The sequence below is a fragment of the Dipodomys ordii genome, unplaced genomic scaffold (assembly GCF_000151885.1).
Source record: "Dipodomys ordii isolate 6190 unplaced genomic scaffold, Dord_2.0 Scaffold27, whole genome shotgun sequence".
Classification (NCBI taxonomy): domain Eukaryota; kingdom Metazoa; phylum Chordata; class Mammalia; order Rodentia; family Heteromyidae; genus Dipodomys; species Dipodomys ordii.
The window spans coordinates 11,894,804-11,919,301 of NW_012267243.1; the positions used below are offsets into that span (position 1 = coordinate 11,894,804).

The following is a 24,498-nucleotide window of genomic DNA, read 5'->3' on the forward strand; positions in this document are numbered from 1 at the left end:
ACATAAGGCAGTTGTCCCAGCCAGAGTGCTAGATGAGGCCTTATATCAACCCACTGGTGGCAGGAGGCCATCTGTACCTTCCCTGGTATATCACCCCCATTTTCAAATGAGCCTTGCCTTTGCTCCCCCTTTCCCTGCCACAGCATTCTTATTTGGTAGACAAGGGAAGGGTTTCTAGACCATATCCAGACTTGAGTACGTTGCTGGAACGTATTCCATTGCGGACTCTGCCTCTGCTTCCAGCCGGAGAGGACGGTGCAGAGCCGCCCAGGAGCGGCTTGTGACAGCTTGCTTACTCCAAGTGGGTCAATTGGCTCAGGTCTATTTTAGAGGTAAGGTAGCATTAGGAGATTACAGGAAGTAAAAAAATCTTCTACTTATCCTAAATGGCGATTAGAAAACTCATGACTACCAGCTTTTTGTTACTTAAGGTGAATGCATAAAATCATTCCAGCGACTTTTTTCAAGTCACTTGGAAGAATTGGGGTGGGGGTAGCATAATATAGCTATGTATATTGTTTCTGTTTTTCTTTGTCATGTAGGTTTTAACACTTGTTAAGATGAGGGGATAATATCTTTCTAGTATTTCTTCTAATTCTGTGTGTGTGTGTGTGTGTGTGTGTGTGTGTGTGCGCGCTGGTCATGGGGCTTGAACTCAGGACCTAGGTGCTGTCCCTGAGCTTCTTTTTGTTCAAGGCTAGTGCTCTACCACTTGAGCCACAGCTTCACTTCTGGAGTTTTTTGGTAGTTAATTGGAGATGATATAGACTTTCCTGCCAGGGTTGGCTTCAAACTGTGATCCTCAAATCTTAGACTTTCCAGTAGCTAGAATTACAGGTATGAGCCTCTTATGCCTAGCTCTAATTCTTTTGAGTGAGTTTACATTCTGTAGCGAAGCTGCATCCTAAAGGGTTATAGGATTTTCTGGAACTACATAGAAAAGGCTACAATTCTAGGGTGGTTCTGTGAACTTGAGCAATTCACAATAACTTAAAAGAAAAAGCAGGTGGGCTGGGAAGGTGGCTCAGTGGTAGAGAGCTTGCCTTGCATGCCAGAGGCCCTGGGTTCGATTCCTCAGCACCACATAAGCAAAAAGAAAAAAGCCGGAAGTGGCGCTGTGGCTCAAGTGGTAGAACGCTAAGCCTTGAGCTGAAGAGCTGAGGGACAGCGCCCAGGCCTAGAGTTCAGGCCCCACGACCAGACCCCCCCTCCAAAAAAGAAAAAGCAGGTAAGATTTCTGTAAGTACTGTAGTTCTGGGGGCAGATGGCAAGGAATGAAATTATTTGAAAAAAAATCTATTGAAGGTCAAAAAACTATGAGATGTTTGAGTTCTGTCTATGAAAAAAGCTTCCCTCCAGATGGGTACAGACAGTGATGCACCCCCCTCTGTCCCCACCCCTGGCCGGAAGACTGTCTCCCCTCAGAACGGAGGGCAGGGTGCTGGCCTCCTGACGGCTGTTTCTAAGTTCCAGACAGGTGTGGCCAAGAGGAAGATGCTCCCTGGTTGTGCCTGGTCCCCACCTGTAGGGTAGAAGGCATCCTTGGGCACAGGACCACCTGCATGAGGACCCGCACCCTTGTGTTCATCCTTTGCTCATGGTCTCATGCCAGGAGAGGCGAGCTGAGAACTGAGCACGTCCATTTCCTTCACCTACGCCCTTACCTTTACACCCAGCTCCAGAGCCAGGAATTGGAGGCCACTCTTAGGAGGAGAAGTCAGCCAGAAAAGAGCCCTTAATTTCTTCCCCCAGGAACTGACGTCATCTGTACTGGTGGAGACAAGTTTAAGATTAAGGGTACTAAATTTAGTTGGAGCCTGGGCACCAGTTGCTTGTATCTGTAATCCTTGCCAATCCAGAAGCTGAGGGCTGGAGGGCCACAGTTCAAAGTCAACCCAAGGCAAACACGTCTAGGAGACTCCATCTTCAAAAACAACCAGCAAGCCAAGCGCTGGTGGCTCACACCTGCAATCCCAGCCACTCAGGAGTCTGAGATCTGAGGATCACGGTTCAAAGCCAGCCCTGGGCAGGAAAGTCCTTGGGACTCCAATTAGCCACCAGTGGCTCTGTGGCTCAAAGTGGTAGAACACTCGTCTTGAGCAAAAGAGCTCAAGAATAGGCCCTGGGTTCATGCCCATGACTGAATGTAAGTCAGAGTGGAGGCATGGTTTGGGGAGCAGTTAGGTCCCTAGGGCATTGTTGAAAACAATAGAGCAGACTGCCATTAGTGGTGTTTAATAGCTGGGTGCGGCTAGGGAGAGAGCCAGCAAAGAGAAACTGCTCAAACCATGCCAGTCCAGAGTGAGCGAGGGCATGCACAGCCAAGGCCTGAAGAGGCAGCAACAGATGAGGAAGCCTGCAGGGGGATGAGGAGTAAGGGCGGGAGAGAGATGGGACCAGCATCTTCTTCTCTAGGGAAGTAAGAGTAACAACCAAATGTCCCAGGGCGCTGAAGACCTCATGAAGTGATTGCAGGGAGGGAGAGGGGGAGCATCAGGACCCCTGGACACAGGTTGAAACTTTAAAGGTAAAAATCCAGAAACACAGCATATCAAGGACAGACTTGCTAGATGGGGTCCCATCAAAATTCAAAGGGCCATAACAAACAAGGCAGAGAATGGGAGAAGATTTGTACCAGCTATCCATCAGACAAGGGCTTAATATCCAGAATAGACTTAGAGCTCAAAAGATTAAATCCACAAAGATAAATAAATAGGCCAATGAAAGACTGCTCAGAAGTAAAAACAGCCAAAACATGAAGACATGCTCAACATCTTTGGCATAAAGGAAATGCCAATCAAAACACCATCAGCGGCTGGGAATGTGGCTTAGTGGTAGAGTACTTGCCTAGCATGCATGAAACCCTGGGTTTGATTCCTCAGTACCACATGCACAGAAAAGCTAGAAGTGGTGCTGTGGCTCAAGTGGTAGAGCACTAGCCTTAAGCCAAGGAAGCTCAGGGTTAGGGCCTAGGCCCTGAGTTCAAGTCCCAGGACCAGTAGGGAGGTGGGGGAAGCCACCACCACCAATATTCCACCTCACCCTAGTTAGAATGGCCATTATCAAGAAACCAAACAATAAATACTAGGGAGGATGTGGTCAAAAGGGAACTTTATTACACTGTTGGTGGGAATGTAAACTTGTTCAACCACTCTGGAAAGCAGCATGGAGGTTCCTCAAAACACACAGAACTCCCCTGATCTAGCAATTCCACAAACCAGGTTACAATAAAACCATTATCGTGCAGAAGCACTAACTCACCACAGCCAAGATCAGAGTCATCCCAGAGGCCCCTAATGGAAAAGTGGGTCAAAATAAAATAGATATATGTGTGTGTGTGTGTGTGTGTGTGTGTATTTTATTCATTACAATGATATCGTACTATTTGTAAGGAAATGGAACGACAGAAAAAATTATATTGTGAAGTAAGTCAGAGCTGTAGAAACAAAGGTCTGGAAATGTCTACCATGAGCAAAGTCCTCATTTTTTTTTTTTTTTTGTCGGTCGTGGGGCTTGAACTCTGGGCCTGGGCGCTGTCCCTCAGCTCTTCAGCTCAAGGCGAGCGCTCTACCACTTGAGCTACAGCGCCACTTCCGGTTTTCTGGTGGTTTATTGGAGATAGGAGTCTCACGGTCTCTCCTGCCCGGGCTGGCTTTGAACCATGATCCTCAGGTCTCAGCCTCCTGAGTAGCTAGGATTACAGGCGTGAGCCACCAGCGCCCGGCAAAAGGTAATGGGTACATTTTATTTTTTGGGTCCGATCATGGGGCCTGAACTCTGGGCCTGGGCGCTGTCCCTCAGCTCTTCAGCTCCAGGCTAGCACTCTACCACTTGAGCCATAGTGCCACTTCCGGCTTTTTTCTTTTTGCTTATGTGGTGCTGGGGAATCGAACCCAGGGCCTCAGGCATGCAAGGCAAGCACTCTACCACTGAGCCACCTTTCCAGCCCCTGTCTTCTATCTTTTCTACACTCAACCACTTGAGCCATGCCTCCAGCCTGATTATAAATGGTATCACATGAACTTTTTGTCTGAGCTGGCTTCAAACTGCAACCCCCCAGATCTCAGCCTCCTGAGTAGCTAGATTAAGGTTGTGAGCCACCAGCACCAGGGAATTTCAATCCCTTTTACTGCCTTCTTCAAAAAGATGAACTGTAGATTTCCCAGATATGAGAAAAGTGAATTTGTTGCTAGCAGCCATGTGTTAATGGAAAGAGGACTAGGCCAGTGACTTCTGCCGGTGACACCAGTTACCCTAGAAGCGGGAGGCATGGGTAGGAGGATCTCATTCTGAGGCTAGCTCCAGGCAAAACACAAGGCTCCACTTGGGAAAAAAGAGGAAAGGAAAAAAAGAGTTGACTCCAGTGTCTAGCAAGTGTGAGGCTTTGACTTCAAACTCCCTCCAACGGACAAAACAGGCAAGGGAGTTCTTCAGGCTGCCAGGGGCTGGGGGAGGTAATCTGACTCCCTACCTCTGACCTGACAGTCAGCTCCAGCTGCCACAGAGGAGTATCTCTGACTGCAGACTTCCGCTCTTCACGCCGGGAGCCCAGCCCAGCAGCGGGGTGTTCTGGTTAGGGTGGGAACACCCCCCACCCCTTTTTCTCGGTGGCCTTTACCGGAGTGGGATCAGGATTTATTTGGCACCACTCATGTCACAACTTTCTCCCTGTTGTGACACTTGTGGCTGCTTGTCATGGCCGAATGAAATACAGTATGTTCCTACCCGTGTCCTCATCACCAGCATACACACCAGGTCTCACCCCATTCCCCAGCATGAATAGTGTCTGTTCAAGTCGTGGCTTTCTGTGTGTGTGTGTGTGTGTGTGTTGATCCTAGGGCTTCAACTCAGGGCCTGAGCGCTGTCCCTGAGCTTTTGTGCTCAAGGCTAGTGCTCTACCACTTGGAGCCACAGCACCATTTGTGGTTTTTCGGTGGTTAACTGGAGGTGTGTGTCACCTGGGGACTTTCCTGCTGGGGCTGGTGTTGAACTGTGATGCTCAGATCTCAGCCTCCTGTGTAGCTAGGATTACAGGCATGAGCCACCAGTGCCCAGACTTTTCTTTTCCTAGTCATAATGGTGTGTGGGGAGGGTTTGAACTCAGGGCCAGAGTGCTCTCCCGAAGCTTTTTTTGCTCAAAGTTGGTACTCTACCACTCGAGCCACAGTTCCATTTCTGGCTTTTTGATGGTTAATTAGAGATAAGAGTGACAGGGACATTTTCTGTCCAGGCTAGCTTCCAACCTCAACCTTCAGATCCTGAGTAGCTGGGGTTATAGCAGAGATTACAGGCATGAGCTCCAGTGCCTGGCTTGGAATGATGCTGTTTTCTTTATATATATATATATATATATATATATATATATGTATGTATGTATGTATGTCAGTCGTAGGGCTTGAACTTGGCCTGGGCGCTGTCCCTTGGCTCTTCAGCTCAAGGACAGTGCTCTACTACTTGAGCCACAGTGCCACTTATGGTTTTCTAGTGGTTTATTGGAGATAAGAGTCTCGGAGGGGCTGGGAAGGTGGCTCAGTGATAGAGTGTTTGCCTTGCATGCATGAGGCCCTGGGTTCAATTCCTCAGCACCACATAAGCAGATAAAAGCCAGAAGTGTCTCTGTAGCTCAAGTGGTAGAGTGCTAGCCTGGAACAAAAGAAGTTCAGGGACAGCACCCAGGCCCAGAGTTCAAGCCCCACAACTGACACACACACAAAAAAAGTCTCATGGACTTTTCCTGCCTGGGATGCCTTTGAACCTTGATCCTCTGATCTCAGCTTCTTGAGTAGCTAGGATTACAGGTGTGAGCCATCAGTGCTCAGCTTTCTTAAGATATTTAGGTGGAATACAAATGAACTTTTAGGTGAAATACCAATGTGCCACAGACTTAAACACCTCTAGAGATGAGTGGGGGTACGAATGAAACTGTTTACTGCTTTATTTTCAATACTCAAAAGTCCTGTGTGCCCGGCACACACGGCTGTCCCATGCTGAGCTGTGCGCTTGGCTCAGCGGCCTGCTCTCCTGCATCAGATCAGCCGCCTCCTGAAGCCGTGGGAGATCACGGTGCTCTGGTATTTGGAGAGCGGGGAATACATAGGCATGTCTGTGACCTTGATTTCTGAGGAGCCTTTCTTTAAGACGATGTTGCGGTCTTCTCCGTGGCAGAGCCTTTCACTGCAGTTCAAAAACAGAGTGTCTTCTAATGAGCCGGTGTAAATCCCGTTTGCCTTGGCCTGCTGCAAGGAAAGCCCCAAACCTCCTGTTAATATCACACCAGATACACTTTCCTGTTAGATTAAGATGGGGAGGGGGTGCTGCTGGCTTACTCCTATAATCAGGAGGCTGAGCTCTGAAGATCATGGTTCAAAGCCAGCCTGTGCAGAAAAGTCTGTAAAATTCTTACAATTAACCAACAGAAAAGCTAAACTGGAAATATGGTTCAAGTAGTAGAATACTAGCTTTGAGTAAAGAAAGCTAAGCAAGAGTTCAAGCTCTGGTACCAACACACACACACACACACACACACACACACACACACACACGGGCGTGCACGCGCTCATACATGTATACCCAGATGGCGGTTAATTGGGAAGGGAAGGAGGAGTGGAGCCCATTTCAAAAATAATTTTTTACAGTAAAAGATGAGAAATTTTGCTATTTGCTGACGGTTCATGCCTATATCCTACTCAGGAAACTGAGATCTGAGGATTGTGGTTTGAAGCCAGCTTGGGCAGGAAAGTCCATGAGACTCTTCTCTCCAATTAACCACCAAAAAGCTACAAGTAGAGTTGTGATTCAAGTGGTAGAGTGCCAGCCCTGAGCAAAACAGCTAAGTGAGAATGAGAGTGAGAATCCTAGTTATACAGGAGGCTGAGAGGAGGATCATGAGTTAAGGGTCCAGCCTGGATTATATAGCAAGATCTTGCCTCAAAAATAAAGCTCCAAACACCCAAAAGGTCCACATGTGAATTTAAAAGGTTTGCCAATGACTAGGTTTGTTCATTGGTAGCCCATATGTTGCTGTTCTTAAAATAGTTGCTGATAGCCGGGGGGCTAGCGGCTCATACCTGTAATCCTAGCTACTCAGTGGAGATCTAGAGAATCATGGTTCAAAGCCAGCCCGGGCAGGAAAGTCTATGAGCTTCTTATCTCAATTAACCACTTAAAAACCGGAAGTGGAGCTGGGTGCCAGTGGCTCACACCCGTAATCCTAGCTACTCAGGAGGCTGAGATAATAGGATCACAGTTCAAAGCCAGCCCAGGCAGGAAAGTCCATGAGACACATCTCCAATTAACCACCCAAAACCAGAAGTGGCGCTGTGGCTCAAGTGGTAGAGCGCTCGCCTTGAGCTGAAGAGTGCAGGGACAGCACCCAGGCCCAGAGTTCAAGCCCCACAACCACCACCACCAACAACAACAAAAACTGGAAGTGGAGCTGTGGCTCAAAGTCATAGAGCGCTAGCCTGGAGCACAAAAGCTCAGGGACAGAGAGCCCAGGCCCTGAGTTCAAGCCCCATGACCAACAACAACAACAACAACGAAGTTGCTAAGTAACAGTTATTTGAGATTTGAGTATGTATGGACTTCTCAGTTTCACTTCTGCTCATGGCATTGTAGGCCGGCTGGGGGCTCAGCCCCATATCTGCCATGCTGGATTGTCATTTTTATGTTATCTGGAGGTTCTCCTCCCCTGCCAAGGAAAAATGGTGATGTGAGGAGAAGAAAGCAACGAAGAGCGAGAATGCACTTGCGAAGCCATGTTCACTTCATGGAATTTTCCACTTAAACGTCATGGAGATTCTAACGTAGAATGCTTCTTACACCACTCATTCATATTATTTGAAATTGCTGGAGAAATGTAAGCTAAATTGTAAGCAAGGCACTAGGAGGCTGAGATCTGAGGATTGTGATTTGAAGCCAGCCTGGCAGCAAAATCTGTGAGACCCTTATCTCCTTGGCCACCAAAAAGCCAGAAGTGGAGTTGTGGTTTAAGTGGTAGAGCACCCTAAGTGAAAAAGCTTAGGAACAGCACCCAGGTCCCAAGTTCAAGCTGCAGCACCAGCACTGAAAACACAAAAACTAAATGACAAGAATAAAGAGAGCTGTGAACGACAATACTGCTTACAGCTCTAAAGAGTAAGATCGATGACTGGGTAGTTGGCTTGAGGGGTAGAGCACCTGTGTAACAGGCCCAAGGCCCTGAGTGTGAACCCAAGTATTACCAAGAAGGAGGAGGAGGAGGAGGAGGAGGAGGTGGGCTGGGAAGGTGGCTCAGTGGTAGAGCACTTGCCTTGCATGCCTGAGGCCCTGGGTTCGATTCCTCAGCACCACATAAGCTCAAAGAAAAAAAAAAAGCCGGAAGTGGCTCTGTGGCTCAAGTAGAGAGCTGAGGTACATCATCCAAGCCCAGAGTTCAGGCCCCACGAACGGACCCAAAGGAGGAGGAGGAGGGAAAAACAAGGATGTCATTACCAGACTTATGTACTGTAATTCCTCTGTACATCACCTTGATAACAACAAAAAAAACCATGAAAAAGAAAAAAAAACAACTGAAATAGTTAAAACCAAAAAAGTGGAAGTGGAGGTGTGGCTCAAGTGGTAGAAAGTCAGCTTTCAGTTGAAATGCCGAGTGAGAATGTGAGGCTCTGAGTTCAAGCCCTAATACTGGCATTAAACAACAACAACAACTTGGTGTTTCACCTGTAAATGATCAATCTGAATTTGCAAAGGTCTTACAAGGACTGGCTGATGAGTGGCTTGGAGCTGGAAACCTAGCTGCTCCTTGTGTGCCCTGGGTATTACCTGGGCACGGAACACAAACCTGAAACTATGTTATCTGAATTCTAGCTTTGACAGCAATGCACCTGCACTGCTAAGCTTGTACACATGCGCCTGCCTGAATTGGAGCTTGAATTGAGGGCTTGGGCACTTGTCTGTTTGTGTGTGTGTGTGTGTGTGTGTGTGTGTGTGTGTGTGTGTGTGTGTTCAAGGCTGGAACTCTAATACTGAGACACATTTTGCTTCCTTTTTTTTTTTAAGTGATGAATTGGAAATAAGAACCTTATTGAAGCTGGGCGCAGGTGGCTCAGGCCTATAATCCTAGCTACTCAGGAGGCTGAGATCTGAGGATCATGGTTCAAAGCCAGCCCCGGCAGGAAAGTCTGTGAGATTCTTACCTCCAATAAACCACTAGAAAACTGGAAGTGGCACTGTAGCTCAAGCGGTAGAGCGCTCGCCTTGAGCTGAAGAGCTGAGGGACAGCGCTCAGGCCCAGAGTTCAGGCCCCACAACTGACAAAAAAATAAATAAATAATAACCTTATTGATTTTCTTGCTCGTACTGACTTCAAATCTCAGCCTTCAGACCTCATCCTCCCTGAGAGGCTGGGATTATATGCATAGGCCACTGGTGCAGGCTTCTGCTGAGCATCCTTATATTACAAGCGAGCAAACTGGCTGGCTTTGAAGTTACTTGGTGTACCTATTTTAGATTTTGGCTTTGGTTATTTGAATTCTCCTTTTTTTTTTTTTGGGGTCCGGTCATGGGGCCTGGGTGCTGTCCCTCAGCTCTTCAGCTCAAGGCTAGCGCTCTACAACCTGAGCCACAGCGTCACTTCCGGCTTTTTTCTTTTTGTTTATGTGGTACTGAGGAATCGAACTCAGGGCCTCAGGCATGCAAGGCAAGTGCTCTACCACTGAGCCACCTTCCCAGCCCCGAATTCTCCTGTTTTTAACCTGCAAAAAATAGGTGCTTTTTGTGGTACTGGATTTGAACTCAGAGCTTGGTGAAATAGTTTTGGTCTGCTTAAGTCTGTCTAACCAGAGGTTATATTCAATAGTATACGTTTTAAAACTATGTATGTTTATGAGGGAGTACCTTCACATTCACACGCCTGAATTTCATACATTCTTTCCAAGGCATAACGTAACGTGTTGGGATCATTCCTTGCTTCAGTGAAAACCGAGGCAAATGCATATCACCCAACCTGAAGATGGAAAGCAAGAAGAGAAGACTGCAGTTAACGGTTGTTTTATCTCTGGGCACTGGTGGCCTACGGCTGTCATCCTAGCTACTCAGGAGGCTGAGATCTGAGGATCAAGGTTCAAAGCTGGCCTGGGCAGTCAAGTCTATGAGACTCATTTCTAATTAACCATCAGAAAATCAGAAGTGGAGCTGTGGCTCAATGTGGTAGATCATTAGCCTTGAGTAAAAAAGGTCAGGGACAGTGCCCAGGTCCTGAGTTCAAGTCCACGACCACCACCAACAAAATGAGTTGTTTTATTATCATTTTCTCCCCCTCTCCCTTCCCCGTCAGTAGTGGGGCTTGAACTTAGAGCCTAGCCACTTTTCTTTAGCTTTTTTCTTTTTTGCTCAAAACTGGACTCTACCACTTGAGCCATACCTCCTAGTGTTCTAGTGTCTTGGTGGTTAATTGGAGAGAAGGGTCTTCAGAACTTTCCTGCTCTGGCTGGCTTCAAATCACAATCCTCAGTTCTCAGCCTCCTGAGTCAGGGACACGATGCAAGCAATCGACCCTTTCAGCCCACCCTCACCACCAACCACCAAGATCCCGTCCAGCAGTGTCCATACGCCGAACACCCACAATTCCCCGTAACCTGGCTTTAAGGGGAAATACTTAAGGAAATACTTGGCTACTTACAGAAAAAGGATAGGGTAGAGTAAGGTAGGAGAAAGGAAGGTAGGGGAGGAGGTAAGAGGAGGGGAGGAGAAGGAAGGGAAGGGGGGGGTCAGATGCTTTTCATCTCAGCTCTGGGGAAGGTGAAAATCAGGAGGATCTGGGTTAAAGGCTAGTAGGGGAAAATGTTAGCCCCCAAGCTGAGCGTGGTGAAATGTGTCTGTCACCCTGGATACTAGGGAGGACAGCTGTGCCCTGAGGCTAGCCATGGGCAAAAAAGCAGGAGAAAAAGAAAATTTGAAAACTCCAGTAAAACAAGCACAAGCATGGCATGAAACCCTGGGCTCCACCCCCGTCACTGAAAACCAAAGACCCAGAACACTTCAGTGCTCACTTATGAGGGGGTTTAGATGAGCTCTCATCTGGGTAATCGTTGGCTAGTTTGGGTAAGGTAGGACTGGTGTCTCTTCCCGAATCCATTTCTCTTCTGGAATCTCCCTCCCGGGACTCTAGTTGTGATGAGCTGCTGCCACTGATGTAATAATAATGCGTGTGACTTCATAACAGCCCTTAGCTACCTTAGAAGCTGAGGGTTGGCACACAGTTTCAGTTTGGTGGCATCTTAAAAATCTGCTTGGAGCTTGGTGACAGTGGGCTCATGCCTGTAATCCTAGATACTCAGGAGGCTGAGAGCTGAGAATCATGGTTTGAAGTCAGCCCAGGCAGGAAAGTCTGTGAGCCTCTTATCTCCAATTAATCATTCAAAAGCCAGAAATGGTGCTGTGGCTCAAAGTGATAAAATGCTATCCTTGAGCAAAAAGAGCTCAGGGACAGCACCCAGGCCCTGAGTTCAAGCCCCATGACGGACTCCTCCCTCAAAAAAAAAAAAAAAAAAATCTGCCTGATGGCTCACACCTGTAATCCTACATACCCAGGAGGTTGAGATTTAAGACTGTGGTTCAAAGCAGTAAGATCTGTGAGACTCAAATCCACTTGACAGCAAAAAGCCAGAAGTAGAGCTGTGGCTTATGTGGTAGAGTGGGAAAAGAAATAGCATCCAAGCCCTGATTTCAAGTTCCGGTACCAGTACTAACAAAAGTATTCCTCTTCTTGAAAAACAAAATATAATGAACAATCTAAAAGTGGGAATACTTGCAGACATATTGCAAATGACATCCATGCAAAAATAAGGGACTAAATATTCACAAGTATTCTTTTTTTTTGTCGGTCATGGGGCTTGAACTCTGGCCTTGGGCGCTGTCCCTGCACTCTTCAGCTCAAGGTGAGCACTCTACCACTTGAGCCACAGCGCCATTTCTGGTTTTTGAGTGGTTTATTGGAGATAAGAGTCTCATGGACTTTCCTGTCCTGGCTGGCTTTGAATCGCAATCCTCTGATCTCAGCCTCCAGAGTAGCTAGGATTACAGTTGTGAGCCCCCGGCACCCAGTTCTTTATATTCTTTTTATGCACTTGATATTCTCTTTATACATGCCTTCTATTGTTTGCTGGTCTGATTTTCCTCTGCAGACTCTGCACACAATGCTTGATAAACCATTTGTGCTCTCACTTCTATATACGTGCTGTCTAAGCCAGGACCAAGTGAGGACTGAACTCAGTGACTGCTTGCGAGGCAGGCATTCTACCATTTGAGCCTCACTCCTAGCTCCCTTTTTGCCTCGATTATTTTCAAGCTAGGCTCTCCTTTATGCCCTGACAAGCCTGGGTTGGGATCCTCCTATTCTTGTTCCCCGTGTTGCTGGGGATGCTGGACAGGCATCCAGCCATGACGCTTCTCCTATGTCAAGCTACAGGTTTGTACCACCACCAGTAATTGAATGAGATGGAGTCTCTTTGAAGTTTTAGTTAGCCTGGCCTCAAACTAAGATCCTCTAATCTCTGCCTCTCAAGGAGCTAAGATTACAGGTATGAGCCAGCCAGTGCAACCCGAACTCATTTTAACAAAGCAAAGTATGGAGCAATACTCCTATTACTATGAGAGGTGGATGTCAGAGTATAAAAGCAACTAGCCATCAAGCAGGAAAAATGTTAGGATGAGCAGGAAGAACTACTCCAAGACATGATGGTTTGTAGTTGTATTAAATACAGATCTGGGAACAATGCAGGAACTGTCTTGATTTGGGTAGCCAAAGAAGTTTGAAGAGGAAGGTTTGAATTTTTAATTTTTTTAAACTTGAACTCAGAGCCTCGCACCCTTGCTTGACTTTCTTTCACAGCTAGCACTATACCTGATCTATGTATCCAGTTTGGAACTTTGCTGGTGAATTGGTAATGGTATTGGGGGCATCTTTGCCCAGTCAGGTTTCAACTCATTATCCTCCAGGTTTTAGCCTCCCAAGAGATTAGGCTTACTGATGAGCCACCAGCACATGGCTTGAGGAGGAATCTTTTTTGAAGAAGAATCAATAGAGGAAGAACAATAGAGAAAAGTCTAACGAGTATTGGCTTCTGTGAGAGTAGCAGGAACCAAACTAAAACTCTCTAGTTTCAAATGCAAAGAACTGGGTTGAGGCTCAGTGCAGTCAATTATCCCCAGCGCTAATGTCTTTAAACAATTTTCAATAGAAAAAGCATTTGTACTAGTATATGGCTTTAAATGTGCGGCATGTCTGTTCTCTTTGCTAATGTTGTATTGTGCATCTTTAAAAGCACCTCACAGGGCTGCGGCACTACCTCAGGGTCAATATTCAGTGATTTACTTGAAATATTTTTCTTCTTCTAATCCTATCAATTTTATGAAAAAATGAAATTATGAAATAAAATGAGCTGAGTGCTGACAAGTTTATGCCTAAAACTGCAGCTACTTAGGGTGCAGAATACAAGGCTCGCAGTTGGAGGCCAGCCCAAGCAAGAAGTCTGAAGCCTCACTCCATCTCACCCACAAGCTGGGTGCAGCAGCAGCACACTCTCGCCTTCCGACTTCACGCAAACTGTGAACAGGAGGATCTCACTGCCAGCTGGCTGGGGCAGAATGTGAGACCCTATTTGAAAAATAATGAAAGCAAGGAAAGCTGGGGGCATGGCTCACGAGGTAAAGTGTAGGCCTAGCAAGTGCAAGGCCCTGGGTTTAAACCTTGGTATACACACAAAAAAGTTAGTGCGTGGAAAGCTCAGTGGTAAAAGCACACACTTAACACGCATGTGACCTTGCTCGGTAATAGCACCGATGAGAGATGCATAAAGCTCATTAAGGACTGCCAAAAACAAAATTTATTTTTGCGTAATTTATAAATAAAAAGCAACTAATAACCATTTCCTTCTGAGATCCAAGTTCCAATAATACACTTTTAAGAACTACTAAAAGACTTCAAATACATTGTAAAGACCATTTTATAAGTGATGAATCATATTTTTTAATATACAAATTTTTGTTTCATGAGTACATTTCTGTTGATTTACTCTTTAAACTAGTTAACCCTAGAAACATATTTACTGGTTTTTTTTCTTTAACAAAAATGAGCAATTTGAAACTTCATGCAGATGTGACATAAATACCTAGCTTCCTTAACATAAGGTAAAACAAATCTTAGGCAGGCCATCACTGGGAATTTGAAATGTCCATGATAATAACACAGATGTGGGTCACAGAGTTTTAAGTACAATTCAAAAAGCTTTCTTTTGAAAGCTTCTGACTTTGAAAGTTTCTGTGGAGAAACAAACAAAAGGAAAGGACAGACAACAGAAGCTTGTTCTAGGTCCTGGTCCTTAGAATTGCCTAAAACCATCTGGGGGTGGGTGGGGGTGTGTGGTCTCCACCTATAATCCCAACACCCAGGAGGCTGAGGATTCAGTGTGAGGCCAGCCTGAAATATACAGTGAGATCCTATGTCTAAACAAACAAACCAAACTCCAAAGGACCAAGTTCTTAGTAACAGAGAAGATAGTAACATGAATATGTTAGTTACGTATTTGTAACAATTCAGTGTTCCCTCAGGCTCTAATGGAATGTTCTGAAACCACAGCATAATTCAGCACAAAGACAAATCAGAAACAGAACCTAATAGAAGTTTGGAATAGCATGTTATCATGACCAGGTCAGAACAAAGTATCAGCTGGTAATAGTCATAATTCACATCAGCACATGCAGCCGACGGAGAGGTTAAATACTGTGCTGCACACTTTCCGGTGCTGTGTCAGACACAAGCATCTCCAATGCTTCACTTTGTCACACTCCTTTGCCCACTTAATATTAACACTTACTAACAGCAAGAAACAGCTCTCTCCTCCAGATTCTCATGTCTGTCAGTACAAAGTAAATCAGACAGCAGAAACGTTGACTACACTGTGTAGAAAATGTCCACGATGCACTTAAAATATGTCCAGGTCGTGAGAGTGGTCCACCTCGAAGGCCTCGTCTGCGCCCAGCCTGGCGTCCCCGCGGCCTTCCTGCGGCTCGCCCAGCGAGGCCAGCGCCTCGTTGGTGTCGCTGGCGAAGGTTTCCCGTGACGTGTCGTCCTCCTCTTGGAAATTCAGACTTTTGATGGCCTGTTTCATTTTCTTCCCCAATAGTTGTGTTCTCCTCTTCCTAGCAGCTTTTTTATTTTCATATTCCTTTTGATTTTCAATGTAGAAAATGTCCTGTAATAAAAGCAGCTTTAGTTAGAACCAAAAAACAAACAAAAGAAGCTATCGTTTATGGAAAGCTCATTGTAGGAAGGCCCGTCTCTGTTGTCTCCATTTCTCATCATCATAATAATAATGAGTATTAGCAGGCCCATCATTCCACACAGGCCAAGCTGATAATAAAGTAGGAGTAGCTTCTGTAAGCCAGGGCTCAAGTTCACTTGCATTCTACATAACACAGCATCTCTACGGTTTAAAAGTGCCCGAATACAAAGGCACAGCAGGAAAATCAGGTTGTGCAGGGTTGAAATCTACTGTCCATGCTGGGAAACTAAGCCATGCTTGAAGTGTGTGAATAACAAAAGCCATGTGACAAGTATAATGTACACTTCCTTCTAAAAAAAAAAAAATGAAAGTGGGGTATGGCGGTATGGCCTGTAATCCCAGCATGGGACAGTGAGCTTGAGGCCAGCCTGGACGAACAGAGGGTCTCAAAAGAACAAAAAAATGACTTCAGATAAGGTGAGAATTGTGTGTGGTAAGACCTGTCTTCATGGCGTAGAATAACCAGCTTAGGACACACAAGATGAGAAATGTGCATGGTAAAACCTTTCATTCTGGCATAGAATTGAACCTAGAACATACTAGGGTGCTAGAGAGAAATGGCAGCATGCCACTGAGCTAGCTCCAGCCTCCCTGAGTGACGCTGCAGGCTGTGGGGGGAGGGGAGGGCGGCAGGAGAGGTAGGGGGATGTCTACTGTGTACTGCTAGACTTTTAGCAGCAACCTGATTTGTACTTCTACCTACCACAGCCTCAACCATCTTCAGTTGCTACCCATGTCCTGAGGAGCATAACCACCAGAGGGTGAGACTTATTCTAGCAGCACTATATATTTAGTTCCCACTAAATATATAAACAAGGAAAACTAGAAAGCAGCGATGTGGGAGCCTTGCTAAGTGGAGTCACCGACGGTGCAAATAAGGAAAAGCAGGTCTGCAATCTAAAGAGAAATCCAAACAGAATAACCAAGAAAACGTTCAGAGTTTCATAGGTGAAAAAATTGTAGTTGAGTAAAATTGATTTGCTCATGGTCAAATAAAGATTAAAACTCAGATCTTAACAATTGCAAAGCAAATTTTAGAGATTTTTTATCGTATCATACTAACAATGCATGTATGTTTCTGCAAGAGGCACCTGAATATCAAATAAAACCCCAAGAAGAATGTCTCTTCCAACTACACACTTCTCCACGCATTACACTGGAGGAAGGAAATGAACATGGAAGTCATCTCTCTCTATTACCCAACATGTGTCTTTATGGGAACATATACTGCTATAAATCATGTTATCAAAGTAATTATTCCTACGAGGAGAGCAAACAATTACTAAGTAAAATTTTAGATGTATCATTTAAGTCACATTTCTGCAGGATTTTCAATTATAGATTAAAAAAAAAGAGAGGCCACAAAAATGAACATTCAGATTTTAGGGAAAAGCCATTCCCAAGGACACTTCGGTACTCACATGAAGCACCAGTTCAAGGTCGATGGCTTTAAGCTGTCCCCCAGCATTAGAGCCAGTGACTGTAACACACATTATTGTGAGCATTTAGTGTGCTGACATCCCAAGAAGAGTGTGCAGTCACCCTGTAGAGCAGTTGTGTTCAGGGCACTGCATCTTTCCTGTCCAACAGGCCTGATTCCAAACCTGTCAAAAGTTTAGATGCAAAGCCTCTTCCCTGATGAACAGATTAAACAGCTGGGCATGGTGGTCACGTGCATATAACCCCAGTACTGGCAGGCTATGGCAAAAGGAGAATACACTTGATGCCAGCCTGGCTACTTAGCTTAAAAAAAAAGGCAAAGGAAAAAGTAAAACACACTAACTTTAGATATGTAAATATATTCCCTATATCCCAGAATGATTTTAAGACTATCTTGCAGTTAAGAAATATAGAAGATAAAGGAACAGTTGGAATTAAGACAGGAGCAGATAATCTCAGTAACAAGATAATCAAACGCTGTAAAAAATCACCTTGAATTCTTTGAAAGGTGTAAATGACCAGTGAAAAATGTTGGTTTAAAAAGTAATGGGAGGGGCTGGGAAGTGGCTCAGTGGTAGAGCGCTTGCCTTGCATACATGAGGCCCTGGGTTCGATTCCTCAGCACCACATAAGCAAAAAGAAAAAAAGCCGGAAGTAGCACTGTGGCTCAAGTGGTAGAGTGCTAGCCTTGAGATGAAGAGCTGAGGGACAGCGCCCAGGCCCAGAGTTCAGGCTCCATGACCGGACCCTCCCCCTGCACCCCCTCCAAAAAAAGTAATGAGAGCCAGGCACTGGTGACTCACGCCTGTAATCCTCAGGAGCCTGAGAGCTGAGGATCATGGTTCAAAGCCAGCCCAGGCAGGAACGTCCTTGAGATTCTTATTGCCAGTTAACCACCAGAAAACCAGAAGTGGAGTTGAGGCTCAAGTGGTAGAGCATTAGCCTTGAGCCTGAGGGACAGCGTCAAGGCTGAGTTCAAGCCCCATGACTGACCCCCCCCCCAAAAAAAGGGAGCCAACTAATGAATGGATTCTGGTTGGAGTGAAAAGGTAGAATGCCAAAATAGTAACCATTGCTAAGCATCTAGGTATTTGGTCATCTTATTCTTCTGTTTTGTTGTTTAGAAATGTTCACTAACAAAAAAAAAATTTAGGATAGAAAAAATAATTAGGTGCCAGCAGACCAAGATGATCTGAAAGGGAAGAAAATGATGGCTACTTGAACTGACACCATGACAGGCCAGGTCCATGCAAGGCAGCAGAGCATGACCTACAGGCTGAGTGGAGGTCAGACTGCCATGCATCTTAAAGGCCAAGAACATCAGCATTACCTTAATTTGTTCTTCACTGATACTAGGAGTGTTTTTCAGGAGATTTAGAAAAACTCCGCCCGGTGTTCTTCTTCTACTACCATTCTACAAAAGAAACAGAAATATCAAACTACACATTCCTTTTATTTTTTGCTGTGCTGGGAATTGAACCCAGGGCCTTGCCACACTGGGTGTAGCTCTAGTACTGAGCTACATATCTCCAGCCCTCCAACTCCATAGAATCCTCCTACAAACAGCCAAAGCATCTTCTGGCAGACACAACTGAGGAAATAGGAAAAAATGACAGACCTGCAGCCCAGTCCTGAGTCTGACTCTTAAAACACACCAGAGAATTTAGGCTACAAAATAGTAGTAACTCAAATAGTATTTTCTTAAAACTCAAATAACATATGCTAATCATCCTTTCCTGTATTGAGAAACACTAGTTAGCACTTCAGTACTATCAATAGGGGCCAATTTAAGCATTAAATTACCAGAAAAATAAAGCATGAAAATATGAAAAGTTGCCAGGCACCAGTGGCTCACGCCTGTAATCCTAGCTCCTCAGGAGGCTGAGATCTGAGGATAGAGGTTGAAAGCCAGCCCTTCAGGAACATCTGTTTGACATCTAATTAACCTCCAGAATATCCTAAATGGTGCTGTGGCTCAAGTGGTAGAGTGCTTGCCTTCAACTGAAATGCTGAGGGACAGTGCCCAGGCCCAGAGTTCAAGCCCCATGTCAAAAAAAACAAAAACAAAAACCATGGGGCTGGGAAGGTGGCTCGGTGGTAAAGCGCTTGCCTTGCATGCCTGAGGCCCTGGGTTCGATTCCTCAGCACCACATAAACAGAAAAAAAAAGCTGGAAGTGGCACTGTAGCTCAAGTGGTAGAGCACTAGCCTTGAGCTGAAGAGCTAAAGGACAGCACCCAGGCCCAGAGTTCAAGCCCCATGACCAGACCCTCCCCCCCCCAAAAAAAATCATAGCACTAAAGAAATTGTCTTGAGGACTCTTCTTTGGGGCCCCTCTCCAGATGGAGAAGCTTACTACTTTCTTTCACAGTTTCACTTTCACTTTCAAATAAACTCATTCAGTTTACCAAAAAAACACGTACACACACAAAAAAACAAGTACACACACACAAAACCTGCTTGAAAAGACACTTGTCTACAAAAGGTAATGCTGTTTTGTTCAGCTGTAGTTGAAATTTGTATACTAGATGACTGACTCTAGTCTGCATGTCTGGGAATGACTGAAAACACAACTAATACTGACGACATTACATGTCTTACCAACTTTCAAATATAGTCAAGAAACAATTAAGACCAACTGTGCGTGCACGTGTGTGCATGTGTTAATAAATCTCTCTCCAGCTCCCTACAGTCCCTGGTACTCCGCTCTCAACTACGTTAATATTCAAACAACTGAATTTTTTAAAAATCAGAAAATTCAAAGCCAGCCTAGGCAGGAAAGTTTGTGAGACTGTTATCTCCAACTAATTACCTAAACACTGGAAGTGGAACTATGGCTCAAAGTAGTAGAGCGCTAACCTTGAGCAAAAAAAAGCTCAAGGACAGCGCCTAGGCCCTGAACTCAAGGCCCACAGACTGAACAAAAACAAAATCAACCAACCAACCAAACAAAAAGCAGCTATATAATGAACAACAGAAACTGTGAAAAGTCTTACCATTATGAAAAGACCCCCATTCTGTTCCACTTCAGCAGTTTCCATCAGAAGCTCAATTGCCTTTTTGTTCCCAATTATCCTCACTACTCGGGCTATCAGATCCTTCTTTGGTTCCTGCAACCTGATTAAAAGAACAAATAAAAAATTATTTCTTATAGTTGATGAAGGAACCGACTTACTCATGAGCAGGAGACTGTGACCCCAAGGGTTCACCTCAAGTCTCACACTCGATTTCTCACTGGCCTTGCTCATTGTGGCAGATTTCAAAGGGAAGATACACCTCACCACGTGGTGAAGAAAAGCAAATGCAAATGATAAAAGAGAATTGACTCCCTGCCAAGACAAGTACTAACCATACACTGTGCTTCTAATCACCCTCCTAATTCCAGATGTCTGGATAGATCTTCTCTTCAAAGAAAAGATCTTGTCCCAAACAAAAAAATGAAATGGCAATTATTTACAGATTATGGCAATTATTTACTATTGCAATTACAATAAGCATGATCCTAAGAACCTTTGCATTATGTCAGTTTTTTCAACATCATGAATCAGACATTTCTTTCCATTTTCCCATTGAGCCTAAAAATACAGGTAGCTCTTCTAATCATAAGTAACTCTTCTAAGGAACTGTGGCCACACTCCAATCAGATCGGTTGCCCTTTGTTTACTGCAGGGGAGACAGTGTGTGAGCTGCTGTGGAAACACTGAGGAACAAACTAGAGCTTGCAGTTAGCTTCAGGCCAGACACCAGAGGCTCACACCTACAATCCTACTTAGGAGACTGAGATCTGAGGATCACAGTTCAAAGCCAGCTCAGGCAAAAAATACAAGATTCTTATCTCCAATTAACTATCAGAGAAAATACAAGATTCTTATCTCCAATTAACTACCAGAAAAAAGACAGAAGTGGCTGAAGTGGTGGAGCGCTAGCCTCAAGCACAAAGAGCATAGGGATAGGGCTGGGTTGTGGCTCAGTGGTAGAATGCTTGCCTGGCATTCATGAAGCCCTGGGTTCCATTCCTCAGTATCACATAACCAGAAAAAGCTGGCAGTGGCGCTGTGGCTCAAGTATTGGAGTGCTAGCCGTGAGCAAAAGAAGCTCAGGGACAGTGCCCAGGCCCTGATCTCAAGCCCCAGTAATGGCCAAAAAAAAGAAAAAAAAGAAAAGCCCAGGGATAGCACCCAGGCTGAGTTTAAGCCCCAGGACTAGCACAAATGAACAAAAGAGATTTAGCTTTAGCTCTGATTTTAACTATCCCTTTCTCTCTAGTTAGGCGAATGCTTTAGTTTCTTTTTTTTTTTCTTTTTTTGTCGGCCATGGGGCCTGAACTCTGGGCCTGGGAGCTGTCCCTCAGCACTTCATCTCAAGGCTAGTGCTCTACCACTTGAGCCACAGCTCCACTTCTGGCTTTTTCTGCTTATGTGGTTGTGAGGAATCGAACCCAGGGCCTCATGCATGCAAGGCAAGCACTCTACCATTGGGCCACCTTCCCAACTCCAATGCTTTGGTTTCTAAACTCCAACTTCCTTTTCAGAATTCAGATTCCACACTTTGTATTTTTAAAAAATCCAGTACTAATGTGGGGATACGCTTGAAGGAAAAATAAATACTTTATTTCCTCTCTTATCTATATTTGTTTTCAATAACAAGTTAATAAAAATTTGAACTTATGACACACACACAAATTAGTCACCCATCAAGCAATTCGGTTCCTTATTTACCCCAAAGGAATGAAAATGCACGTTCAAAGATCTGCAAGCACAGCCACATACACAATATGGAGTAGTTACTGCTTCCGGCTACAACATGAGCCACTTTCAAAATCTTTACTAAATGAGAAAGCTAGGCGCAAAAGCACACACCATATATACGATTCTATTTGTCCACAAAAGGCAACTCACACAGAAAGCAGAAAAACTGCCCAGGAATCAGAACACAGATTAACTGAAGATGGACCCGTGGATGGGAGGGATCTATGATGGCAGTGGTACACCCTGGTAAACCCAGTGCAAAAGAATCCGCACTCACACTGGCAGCTTGGCTGTGGGTGGGGTGGAGGTGGAGTGCTATTGTTCAGTAAGTGAATCACTGAGTTCAAACCCTAGTACCTCCAAAAAAATAAACCTACTAAAAATGAGATAATATCCCATGTAAAATATACCCCAATGAAGTTTAATTAGTATCTTTGCCTGTTCTGGAGCTTGAATTCAGGGCCTGGGTGCTCTCCCTGAGCTCTTGTGCTAAAAGCTAGCACTCTACCACTTTGAGCCACAGCTCCATTTCATAGTTAACTGGAGATAGGAGACTCAAAGAATTTCCTGCCTGAGCTGGCTTTGATCTGTGAGATAGGAGACTCAAAGAATTTCCTGCCTGAGCTGGCTTTGATCTGTGAGATAGGAGACTCAAAGAATTTCCTGCCTGAGCTGGCTTTGATCTGTGATCCTCAGATCTCAGGCTCCTGAGTAGCTATGATTACAGGTCTTGATTTACTAGCACCCTGCTTACAAAATCTAATTTAATCTACTTTTTTTTTCCCATATAAGAGGACTTTTTGTCCCAGTTTACAAATGAGAAAACTGAGATGCATAGTATTAGTTTTCCCAGGTAACAGCAACTTCATATTATTAGTTAGGATCACAGTCATGAGCCAGTAGTGCCTGGCTCTCAAAAAACCTCTTTGAAAGTCACAAATCCTAAAATACTACCAAAAACCCAAGTTTAAAAGGTATGTTTTACCTTCAAAGCAGCATGACACTAAATACAGAGAAAATTGCTTGAAAGTTAAAAAACCATTATTTTGTCAGATCAGGACTGTCCAAATTTAAGAAAACTCAAATGTATTCACACCATCAAACAAACCCAAAGTAAAAAACAAAAACAAAAAACAGAAAAGGGCTGGAGGTGTGGCTCAAAAGATAAATTTGCTTTAGCAAGCTTGAGGTACTGTGTTTAAATCCAAGGGGGGGAGAAAAAAACAAAAACCAACCCAAAACCCTCAAAAAGAGTCATATATATTTAGTACTTATTTTCTTCCTGTAAATAGAGAGCATTTGGCCAAGTCCTCATTTGTAAGATATTTTTTTTTTTGTCAGTCGTGGGGCCTGAACTCTAGGCCTGGGCACTGTCCCTGAGCAATTCAGCTCAAGGCTAGCATTCTACCACTTGAGCCACCGATCTACTTCCAGCTTTTTCTGCTTATGTGGTGCTGAGGAATCAAACCCAGGACCTCAGGCATGCAAGGCAAGCACTCTACCACTGAGCCACCTTCCCAGCCCCTGTAAGGTAAATTTAAATGTTTACCTGAAGGCAATTTCATCAGCCACTTTCTCCTGAGTATCATCTTCTGAGATCTCATATCGGCCTTTGTAGTCCATTTCCAGTCTGGAGCCAAGTCTGTCTCTGGCAGGTCGCTTCCGTTTGAGATGACTCTGCCCATTTTCTTCTTCCCTCAACTCAGGTTTTTTGCCACTGTGCATATACTCATCTAGCTCTTTGTCTAAATCTTTTGTACACTCCTGAGATTCTCTCCTAAGTTTCTTAGCAAGCAAATAATTGTAGGTCTCCGATTGCCTGCTCTTGTCAATACTGCCTTCCATCCCCAAGATACCAAGTTCACAGGCCACTGCATCTTGACTCTGTTCCTGAAGCACAGCTCCCCAGATGTTGTTTATCTTCTTTCCTCCAGCAACAGCTGGCTTCTGACTGCTCTGGTCAAACTGAAAAGGCTCTGGTTTTGGTGGCAGGTTCAGACATTTCTGTCGCTTGCGTTTCCAGAGAGAGCTATCTTCATCGGAATCAGAAAAACTCTCTTCACTTGAATCCACACTTTTAACAGTCCGATAATGTGATACAGGCATACATGCTGTAGCAGTGCTCTGGAAGGTCCTTACAGTGTTGTCTCCCACGAGTGTTTTCTGCAAGTAAAAGAAAACAGTCAGAACACATTAATTCCGCCTACATGGACTACTAAAAAAAATGTTGTCAGATATAGTGCATGCCTGTAATCCCAGCATGCGGGAGGCCAAAGCAGGAAGATGAGAAGTTTAGAGCCACCCTAGGCTTCATAACCAGACCCTGTCTCAAAAACAAACTATAATAAGGTTGAAATTTCACAGCATTAATTTAGGCAAGTCAACTGATTAAAAAAAAAAAAAAAAACAGCTGCAAAGTGACTGAAAAATAAAATTCCGGCAGCAATTTCCTAGGACATTTATATGGACAGTATTGTTTTTTGGTGGTACTGGGGATTGAACTCATGGCCATGTGTTTACTAGGCTGGTGCTCTAAACTACTTGAGCCACATCTCTTTTGCTTTAGCTACTTTTCAAATAGGGTCCCTACTTTTCCCAGGGCTAGCTTCATACCTTGATTCTCCAATCTCTGCCTCCTAAGTAGCTAGGATTAGACACAAGCCACCGTTTCTGGTCTCACTTTTTCCTTTTTTTTCCCCACTCCCCCCCCCTTTTTTTTTGTTCAGTCTTGGGGCTTGAACTCTAGTCTCCTGAGTAGCTAGGATTACAGGTGTGAGCCACCGGGGCCCGGCTACTTTTTCCTTTTTGATTGCCGTAAGTAACCTCAAATTTATGGGGTCCAATGTGACATTTTGATCCATGTAAATGTTGTGTAATAGTCAGATCAGGGTAATTTGCATATCAATCACCTCTAACAGTCAAAATCCTCTTTTCTCCTTATAGGCCCACAACTACTGAATTGTACCCATGCTAAGAAGGCACTCTACC

General features: G+C 44.7%; 2 protein-coding genes across 2 annotated transcripts in view; both read right to left on the minus strand.

Annotated features, from left to right (window-relative positions):
* Positions 1-24,498, minus strand: part of Phax (phosphorylated adaptor for RNA export) — a 36,007-nt gene that overhangs the window by 8,348 nt on the left and 3,161 nt on the right. The window contains exons 2-6 of the mRNA XM_013015534.1: positions 23,060-23,673; positions 19,759-19,879; positions 18,094-18,177; positions 14,312-15,233; positions 8,816-8,821 (exon numbers count right to left, since the gene is read on the minus strand). Coding sequence (XP_012870988.1) covers positions 14,964-15,233; positions 18,094-18,177; positions 19,759-19,879; positions 23,060-23,673 — 1,089 coding nt within the window. The 3' untranslated portion in view covers positions 8,816-8,821; positions 14,312-14,963. The remainder of the gene's footprint in view (positions 1-8,815; positions 8,822-14,311; positions 15,234-18,093; positions 18,178-19,758; positions 19,880-23,059; positions 23,674-24,498) is intronic.
* Positions 6,027-11,116, minus strand: Tex43 (testis expressed 43). Its single transcript, XM_013015781.1, has 3 exons — positions 11,031-11,116; positions 9,877-9,985; positions 6,027-6,236 (listed from the first exon to the last, which is right to left on the minus strand). Exons 1-3 carry the CDS (start codon positions 11,114-11,116, stop codon positions 6,027-6,029), a joined length of 405 nt encoding a protein of 134 aa, XP_012871235.1.